General features: G+C 53.0%; 1 protein-coding gene across 4 annotated transcripts in view; it reads left to right on the plus strand.

Annotated features, from left to right (window-relative positions):
• Nacc2 (NACC family member 2) overlaps window positions 1-5,582 on the plus strand; it is a 78,982-nt gene extending 73,400 nt beyond the window's left edge. For all 4 annotated transcript variants that reach the window (XM_052723319.1, XM_052723320.1, XM_052723318.1 and 1 more), the window contains exon 6: window positions 746-5,582. In XM_052723319.1, the coding sequence (XP_052579279.1) occupies window positions 746-1,257 (512 nt within the window). In that variant the 3' untranslated portion in view covers window positions 1,258-5,582. The remainder of the gene's footprint in view (window positions 1-745) is intronic.
• Window positions 5,583-9,942: the final 4,360 nt, after the last annotated feature.

A 9,942-nucleotide genomic window follows, 5' to 3' on the forward strand; every position in this document is an offset into this window, starting at 1 on the left:
AGTCCATCTCTGTGGCAAGCCACCACCCAGCCCTGTACCCTCAGATGCAGAAGAAGCTATACCACCCAACACACACACAGACTGGCCCAGAGCAGACGCCTGTGGAAGAAACATCTTATTGTCTTGCTTAGAAATTCCCTTTGTGATACTAATTCTGTTTTATAGAAGAGGGTCTTAGCAGTAGGTAATTACAGTCCTCCGGAGTGGAGCGGCAGTAGAACCCAGAGATGCTGGAAGGTAGTGAAGCTGGGCTCTGAGGGACCTACCTGTTTTTGCTCTGTGGGGACCTGGGCCTGACCTTGGTCTCCAGCTCCTGGCAGGAAGAGAAGAAGGTTTTTGTTTTGTTTCGTTGATGAGGACACCCACCCTCCTTTTGGTTTGCTGTGTCTGAAACCAGGGAGGGTGTTGGCAAGCCAACTCCTCATGTGGGGAGGACCTGTCCCAATTTGCAGGTGGAGGTGGGAAGGCCAGAGAAGTTAGACACAGGTCCAAACCTGGTGGGTACCCAAGCTGACTGACCGTACTGTCATAGACACCATCCGAAAGAGTCCCATGGGTGACCTGGGCCGAGGAAAGAGAAATCGACTTCTGGACTGATAGCTCAAATCAAGGGATCTCGGTGGGAACCAAGATTGCAGACAGTGCAGCCCTGGGCACCTTGCTTCTGTGCACACTTGGGCAGCGGTGGACCAAGCAGTGTGGGAGAGGCTATTCTCACACCTCCTCCTTCTACCTCTCACTGCAGTGTACTGTCAGAACTTCGCCCCCAGCTTCAAGGAGAGTGAGATGAACGTGATCGCCGCAGACATGTGTACCAATGCTCGCCGTGTCCGCAAGCGCTGGCTACCCAAGATCAAGTCCATGCTGCCAGAGGGTGTGGAGATGTACCGTACCGTCATGGGCGCCTCAGCCGCCAGCCTGCCCCTGGACCCCGAGTTCCCACCTGCTGCCTCACAGGTGTTCGAGCAGCGCATCTACGCCGAGCGGCGAAGTGACGCGGCCACCATCGTGGCTCTGAGAACTGATGCTGTGAATGTCGATCTGAGCACCTCGGCCAACCCTGCCTTTGAGGCTAGTGAGGAGGTGGATGGGGCAGGCTCGGTTATCCAGGAGGTGGCTGCCCCTGAGCCGCTGCCTGCTGATGGCCAGAGCCCCCCTCAGGCCTTTGAGCAGGGCAACACCAGCTCCAGCAGGCCTCAGACACCAGTGGCCACAGCAGCAAGAAGGCCAGAGGGCACCTATGCAGGGACCTTGTAAGGGGCCAGCAAGGCCGCCTCACAAGGGACCAAGTACTAAAGCTGCTTGCATGCGTTACTAATACAAACAAATGTGATCAAGCCACTTACCTACTGAACCGCTACTGCTGCCTGACAGAAATGTGATTTTTATTCTGCCTGTATTTAAAATGGATGAAGGAAACAAACGCATTCATTATACTGTAAACATTTAGGCCACTGGCCACGCTCTGGGAGGAAGGTCCCAGGGCAACTTTTTGATATTCCTCAGCTCAGTCTCCCATGGTAGTGTTCCCCTCCCCCTTCTTGGGGAGGTAGAAGAGGCCACCAGGTCCCTGGTGTCTGGCCCTGACCCTGACTCATCTACCCTTCCTATTCCTCCTGCTCTGAAAGCGGAAGCTGGGGTAGTAGTGGCCTGTGGGTGGAAGGGCAGATATGACACACTCCATTTCTTACCCATAAGGACCCCAGTGGGGCAGTGCTGGGCCTCCGGAGGCCAGATTTCTCTTGTATTCCTTCCTCCCAAGAAGCCACCCGTGTGTGTGTGTGTGTGTGTGTGTGTGTGTGTGTGTGTGTGTGTGTGTGGAGAGAGAACGAGAGTGTGTGTGTGCATATGCATGTGTGTGCACAGAGACCAGTGATGACCCTCAGCAGTGGCTGTGGCTGGTCACCCGGGGTAGGGGAAGGATGAGGTGTTCTCCCCCCATACCCATGTCCTCACTCTGCTCCACCCAGACCCCCAGCGGCTGGCCTGCTGACCGCCCCCCCAGGGTCTCCACGCCCCTGGCCATGGCTGGCCTCACTACCCTCTGCCTCCCCAGCCACTCTGGGATTTTGCTTTTTTGCGATTTTTGTTTAGTTCAGATCTGTTTTCGTTTGTGGTTTGGAAACTTTCAGACCCAACAGGGCAAAAAAGTCAGTGAGGGACGAATGTCCCTGCCCCTAGCCTACTACAGATTTGGGTGAATACATGCCCATGGACCCCCTGTGGGCCTCCCACTGGAGGCAGAGGGGGCCCAGGAAAGAACAGCTAGCCGTGTACAGTGAGACTCAGCACCGTGGGCTTACCGCTCACTCTGAATACCCATGTAGTTGGCTGCAAGCACAGGCCCGGGCTGGGGCAATAGGCAGGTGTAGGTCTCACTGGGGACCAGAAAGTTAGAGAATCACGAAGGGGGGGCCTGAAGGAGGGCCTTTGAGGACAGCTGGCCAGCTTTAAGCTGGTGTTTAATCATTTTTAAGTGTGGGACATGCTCCTGAGGCCACTTACCCGAGTGTCTCTTCTTGGACTCTTGTCCAGCCAGGGACTGCCTGCTCACCTGCAAAGCCTAGCAGCTCCTGAAGTGCCCAAGGACACCCATGACTCCAAACTTGAAAGGTCTAATGTTCCCTATCCCTCTATACATCCTGAATTTGCTGCCCTATGCTTCCACCCCCACCCCCGTGTACCCACAGGCTGGGTAGTCTCTCCCCATCTGGAGGGCCATGGGAGGAGGGAGAGCCTGAGGTGCAATTTAGACTCCTTCTGTGTTGTCCCCTACCCCCCCCCCCACTTTTTTTTTTTTTTTGCTGGCACTTCCTTGCCTTGGAGTGGCCTCACAGGTAGCCCTCACACTGTGTGACGCTAAGTACGTGTCTTCCCCCTCTTCTGAAAGACCTGTGGTTTGGGAAAGGGGCATCATGGCAGGCACTGTGGGAACGGACCCGAGCCCCTCTCCCTGCTCCTTGGTGACCCAAGGCCTGCATTCCTGGGGCAAGTACAGAGGCTAGCTGATGTCCAGCTCTGGAACTAGCCGCCCAGAGATGGATCTCTCACCTCTCCCGTTCCCATCTTAGGTAGGTGGCAGCCCCAGCCAGCCGTTGAGTGACTTGGACCAAACCCTCCTGGTGCTGGGAGAAGACCATAGAACTGTGGAGGGTACAGCAGGACTGGGGGGCGGGACTCTGCACCCTTCCCCTCCGGAATATTCCTTCATCTGCTTTCCCAACCCCAATTTGCACTTTAGTTTGACCATCCCTGGGGACCTTTGGGAGACAGACCCACCTGTTTTGGCTGGTGGCAAAAGGGCTCTCTCTCTCATGCCTCCACTCCAAGATGGGCATGGTCCCCCCCCCCCCCCGGGCCAGCATAGGGAGGGTGCCGCTGGCCGCTGGAGGAGACGGTGGCCGCCCAGAATGCCTGACCACTGCTCGGGCTAGCACAATGTCCTCAACCTCTGTCCCTTAATGTGTATAATTGCCATCTGTTTTGTTCTGGGTAAGGAAGGCAAGAGCTGTAGGTAAAACTTCAATAATATTAATTAAATGTGAATGGATTCTGAGCTCTCCCTGCGCCCCAGGTGGGCCAGGCAGAGCGTTTTGCACTAATGTGTCCCATGGTGGACGTGGTGGGGAGCGTTTGCAGACATGCATGGCCAATGACTGTACCTGCTGTGGGGGGCACTCCCTCTGCATCTGAATGTACTGCTAGGCAGGCGGGTGGTAGGCCTGGGCTCCGAGGGGCCTTCCAGAGTGCCTTAGCATCTTTTGATTATTTTTTTTCCGAGGAAAACCAATTTAAAAAACCAGACTCCCCCTCCTTTGTTTACAAGATGACTAATTCCAGAACCGGGGCTGTCTCGTCCTGCCACGTGACCCTGACTTGTCCAGACCCTATAGATGAGATCCTCTCAGTATTCGTTGGATGTCTGCACCCCTGTTCCTAGCTCGACTACTAGCAATATACATATACTATGTAGAGTCTATTGTAGAAACTCTTGTACATCAGCATCTTTGCCATGAGGACAGTTGGGACTGGATTGTGTTGGAGCTGCTGGGGCAGGGCTGGATCCAGCCACTGCTCTTCGGCCCTCCTAGAGCAAACGACCGTCCCTGAGGCAGCCGGACGGACGGACGGACGAGTACAGCAGGTCCAGGGCAAGGGACCAGAGACAGGGCTGATACTGTGAGCTTGGAGGGGCTGCCTGCCTGCCTGCCTGGCCGTCTCAGTACTTGAATTCTGTCTTGTTTTCTATACCAGTTGCTTCAGCTAGCGTCTGATTTGCTGTCTTACTTTGCCCTTGAATGTGGATGCAGCGGTGTGTGAAAGGCAATCGAGGCGAGACCCTGAGGGTCCTGCACGGTGTGACTGCAGGTCTGGGCCTCCAGGAAAGCTAGCTTTGTGGCATTTGTTTAGAACCGAGAGGAAGGTGGAAGGAAGGGCCTCTGAGGGACTGGCAAGCTGGCAGGGCCTGTCCCCTCCAGGGGACTGTGGGGTGCCTGGTGCTACCTGATTCAACAGCAGGAACCTCCTAAGCCCAGTGCTACCCCTGTCCTGCCCTGCCCGCCCCACCCCATTGTGCCCTGCTTGGGTTCCCCAAAGGTGGTGATTTGTAGCTGAAGTGGGAAGAGCAGATGGCCCACCAACCAGCTGAAAACTCGAGAGACCCTGTTAGAATCTGCTTGCTATGGATCCCGAATTGGAAGGGTGAGCATGTGACATCTCAGCTTTAACCACTGCTTCGGATGGTGCTGCTGCCCTGTGGTTCTGCATGATGTCAGCCAGCCCCGCCTGTGCTGCGGAAGAAGGGCTTGCTACAGAGTGTTTCAAGAATGGCAAAGGTGTTTGCTTTTGTTCGTTTTGTTTTTCTAGAAAAGGAAAAGGATGCGCGATCTAAAGCATTCTGATTGAGTAGCCTCCGCTCGCGTCCCAACAGTCGCCTCGTTGCAAGCATTTTGCACACGATTGTGATTTTTTTATGTCAAAAGAAGCCAAAATTTGCAATACTATTTTTAGCAGACAAAAAGAGAAAGTATAAAATGTATAAATATTTTTGACTTGAACGTTCTGGGTGGCTCTGGGTGCAAGGAGAACATTCGTCCCTTCGGTGGGATGTTTGGAGAAAAGGACCCAAGAGAGAGGGTTGTTTTGAAGGCACTGTCTAGAGGTTAAAGTAGTGTCATAACTCATGACTGTTAGAAAATAAGTTAATCAAATCAGTTGCTCCCTACCTCTAAGGAGGGCTTCACAGAACCACTGAGCTAGAGCAGACGCCACATCTTGGCTTTCTTTTGTTTTGGGGAGGAGGAGGCCTTTATTTTGTCTCTCCAGCACCCTCCTCGCTCTTTCTGTGCTGTGACCCCGTAGTGACAAGACTGTTACTTTGTAGCCATGGCTGACAACATTGTATCAATAACTAAAACCACCGCAATGTGGGCAAGCTGACCAGGGAAACCCGAGAGCTGTGAGCCTGTGCTCAGAGCTGTTTCAGAGGTGGAAGTCCATGATAAACAAAAGGATGTCATCATTAATTGTAAAGCGCTTTGTAAAATTCACATTTACAGAATAATAAAGTCAATTCAAACCCAGCTTTCCGAGACTTTTCTAGACCAGTGGGATTGGGGTGAGGGTACTGGGGAGAAGTCATGGTTTTATTCAATTTTTTGTCAACAAAGTGTCTCTTCTTCTTCTTCTTCTTCTTCACTTAGCCCACCTGTCCTCTTCGGATGTGTGGCTCCCTCTGTCCCCTCCCCTTGGCCAGGCCTGCCCCCAAGTGGGCAGAGGGGCAACTACATGTGGGTGGAGCTTATCCAGGCTGAGCTGGGGTTCTGGGGTTAGGCCTGGCTGCTGTTCCCCCACCCCCCCAATTCCTCACTACCTTATCTTCAAGTACTTGCTGGGCTCAGCCTGGGCTCTGAGGGGGTGAGCAGGCATCTGGCTTTAACGTGACCTCTGAAGAAGGTCCTGGAAGCACCCTCCGGGGTCTTACCTTGAACCCTGGCTATGTGCATCCCGCTCTAAAAGATGACCACCCCCAAACCCCAGGCCTGCATGTCAGACTCCACGCTTTTACAGCCTGTCCTGTGAGGGTTTCCCCAGGGCCACTTCTGGTCACTTGACAGGAGCCCATCCTAGCCTCTGGCTCCATGCCATATGCTTCAGTGCCACCTGCTCTGTGGAGTTTGGGGTAGATTCTCTAGCTCACCTGTTTTTTGTCTCATCAGGAGCTGATGGGACTGTGCCACGTGTATGTCCCCAGAAGAAGGTGTCCCCGAGCCCTGTCCAATACAGCATGATCACTCTCTTCTTAAGGATGGACAGTAGAGCCAGGCGTGGTGGCACACACCTTTAATCCCATACTCAGGCGGCAGAGGCAGGCAGATCTCCGTGAGTTCGAGGCCAGCCTGGTCTACAGAACGAGTTCCAGGACAGCCAGGGCAACACGGAGAAACCCTGTCTCAAACCATCCCCCCCCCAAAAAAAAGGATGGACAGTGGTCCAGAGGGTCTGAGGTAGAGTCATCCAGAGCCATCTTCTGTGAGAGCTACAATACCACACCCTGTCCCTATCAAAATGCCTAAGGGACAAGGTCACAGGTATGAGAGATGAGCACTGAGCCTCCCTTTCACATCCTACTGCCAGGCCCAGCTTGGACTGGAGTCAGTGGGTACAAGCCCACCTTCTAGGAGGGGACTGTCAGAGACACTTTCCCCTCTGGCTCCAAAATCCCCATCTCTGTTTCCACTACTACCACCTAGCCTTCATCCAGGGCTGGTGGATTCTTAGCCATTCACCCTGGCTATCAAGGAACTGGAAGGGGCTATTGGCTACATACCCAGAAGGCCCCAAGACCCCCACCCAGAAGCGATGCCAAGGCCTCTCTAGCAGCTAGGATAAATAAGGGCCAGATGACCTCATGGGGGTCGGGGAGTATTGGTGTGAACCTGGTTTTGTCTTCTCAGGAACTTAGGAATTGGCCACTCAGCGCGTGCCAAGTGCCAGAATCATCCTGGCTTTCTGAGAAAACTGTCAAGTCGCCACCAGGGATGCATCCTCCGACCTGCCCCTGCCATGACCCTGTGACCTTGAAGCCTCTGACAAAGTCTAGCTACGCTCAGAAAATCTGTGTCAGCATCTTGCATTTGAGCACAGTCCCTTCCATCCCTTTGTCCTGCATTGAGGAGGAAGATGCTGCATCAGCAGGCCCCTGCCTTTGTCCAGCTTTTATGATCTAGCAGGAAGTAGCTGCTGGCCCAGGGAGGCCTGCAGAGGGTGGGCATGGGGGCACATGGTAGACTCATTTAAGCCACATACTCCTCCTGCTTTGCTAACAGGAGGACCAGCACCCTCCCTGCTAGTTTAAGAGGGGCCTGAATGTGGTTTTGGACAGAGCTGGCCCCACCAACGTGGAAGTGTTCTGTTTTGACCATCCCAGCTCTGCCTGTGGAGGGTCATGGGTCATTTGTCAAGGGACGCTCACAAAGGAGAGGGAAGCAAAAAGGACTGTGCAGCGGTTGAAGGGCAGGGCCCCTTTCCCTTTCATCCAGTTAGGACATAGGAGCTTCAGCGCTGGGGCAGAGCCCGCGGCAGCGGCAGGGGCAGGCCTGCCTTGTCCACTCTGCCCTGAGGATCTAGCTCTCAACCCCGAAAGGTCACCTGGATCCCTGCAAGCTTTTGTAGGAAGGCTAAGGGGAGGATGTAGATTCAAGGACCTAGAGCTGGCAGCAGGGAGGCATGGAGAGACTGCCTTTGCCCTACAGAAGTACAGAACTGCCATATTGCCCTGGGACCTTTACCACCTCTCCTGGGGGTGAGGGTGGGACCAGAACTAGGAGGGGATCAAAGAGACCAGGCCCAGAGGGACTAAGTGACCAGGTGACTTGGGGGTTGGGGAATTCAGTCAGAGCCAGCAGGGTCACTGAGCCAGACCCCCCTCCCACCCTTGGACTTGGCATCCCTGAGCCAAGAAGCTGGTGCCAGTCTTCCCAGATCCTTAAATGATAGATGGACAGGAGGAAGACAGAATTCCAGCAAAGCACCCTGCCTCCTCAGGGACCAGGGCAGCCGTCTAGGTGGGGTAGGGGCATAGCAGAGTGAGGAGCAGGGAGGCAGGATTTCTATGTGGGTGACTCCAGTGGGTGTCTGGTTCTATCCTGGGATGCCTCAGGAACAGAAATTATCTCAGGAGGGCCAGTCAGTGGGTAGCGGTGCTGGTGCCAAGCCTGATGCCATAAGTTCGATTCCTGGACCCCACACAGTGGAAGTAGAGAGCTGACTCCTGCAGGTTATCCTCTGACTCTCCCCCCCCCCCATACACTACACCATTCTCTCTCTTTCTCTCCCAGGAAATGTAATTAAAAAATGTATCACCCCAAGAGTAGAAGTCACCCCAGAAGCAGCCAGCCATGACCCTCTGGTCTTTTTTATTAGCATATATGAATTACATATAAGAATGAGTTTCATGACATTTTTCCTACATGTGCATAATGTATTCTGATTCACCCATCACCCTCTCTTCTCTTCATACTCCCACAGATACCCTTCCTCTTTACAACTAGTGCCCTCTACTCTATGCCTTTCGTGTGTATGTGACCCACTGAGTTTCACTGGGGTTGCTAACAAAGACATAGGTGAGGAGGCAGGAGAGAGGGCTCCGCAGTTAAGAGCACTGGCTGCTTTTCCAGAGGACCTGCGTTTGGTTCCCAGCTCCCAATTGTCAGCTCACATCCCTTTAGTTTCCAGAGGATCCAATGCCCTCTTCTGGCCTCTGCATGCACTGCACACATGTGGTACACAAACATGCATGCAAACAAAGCATCCATACATGCAAAATAAAAATAAAAGTTAAAAAATAAAACAAACAATGGAGACATGGGTGAAGGCCTATTTACAGGAGCATAGGTAACTTATGAGTGGCCACACCACTGAAGAGAATGCCCTCCTCCCTCCCACCACCTCCCACTCCCCCACCCCCCCCGCACCTTGCATCCATTAAAGAAAAAAGTGTCCAAAAGCCCAGTTCGGAATTCTTGGCGCACAAACCCAGCTTATGGAGGACATGTCATCACCCCTCACCTACAGGGTATTTAAACTCCCTGCTTTAGTTTGGACATGTGACTTCTGCCTCAATCCCTAAGACTGGAGAACTCACCTGGGAGTTGCTTTGCTCAAAATAAACCTGTTATTTTACCTTTTCAATTCGGCTTGATCTGGCTTATTGTGTTGGCAGAGAAACCTACTATAGAAATACAAAAAAACCCTATTATTCTCTATGACAGAATATTGGCAGGCCTCATACTCATGTGCATACGTGTACAGCACATGCATGCTCACACATACATATACAAAGGTGTGTGTGTGGGAATACCCTTCAGGGATTTAGGGCCTTCCCTCAATCCAGGTCTTAATGCAGGTAATCATAGGTATTATGAGTTAGCAGAGAATACAACAGCCATGTCATACCCAGAAGACAGCGCTTCACAATATTCCATCTGTTACTCAGCTTTTAGGTTCTGCTTTGGTGATGTTTCCTGAGCCTTGCAGGGTATGGGGCTAGGGGATGATATAGATGTCCTGTTTAGGGCATCCAACTGTTTTGGGTTTTTTTCCTCAGCACTTTGGCCATCTGTCTGCTCTTGATGGGGCAGGATCTGTCCCTCTTGACAGAAGCCCTAGGTGGGTCCTGGCATACACACAGGCCATTCCTGCTTCTGGCTGTGCTCTCTGAGGAGGAGGCAGCTATGGCCTCACCCTTGCCTTGTTGGCCTCTTACTCTGGGATGCAAATAGGGAACAGATCTCTCCCAAGGAAGCATCTGTGATCCCCAGCTGGGAAGGGCAGTCACTTGGACCTTCGCTGAGAGCTTAACTTTGGCCCCCTGGGTGGCTAGCAATCTGCAGCTCTTTGAAGTTGGGGTTCCTAGTCCTTGATTGTCAATCAGTTCTTAAA

This window comes from Peromyscus californicus, unplaced genomic scaffold, assembly GCF_007827085.1.
Source record: "Peromyscus californicus insignis strain IS unplaced genomic scaffold, ASM782708v3 Scaffold_7__1_contigs__length_154581171, whole genome shotgun sequence".
Classification (NCBI taxonomy): Eukaryota; Metazoa; Chordata; class Mammalia; order Rodentia; family Cricetidae; genus Peromyscus; species Peromyscus californicus.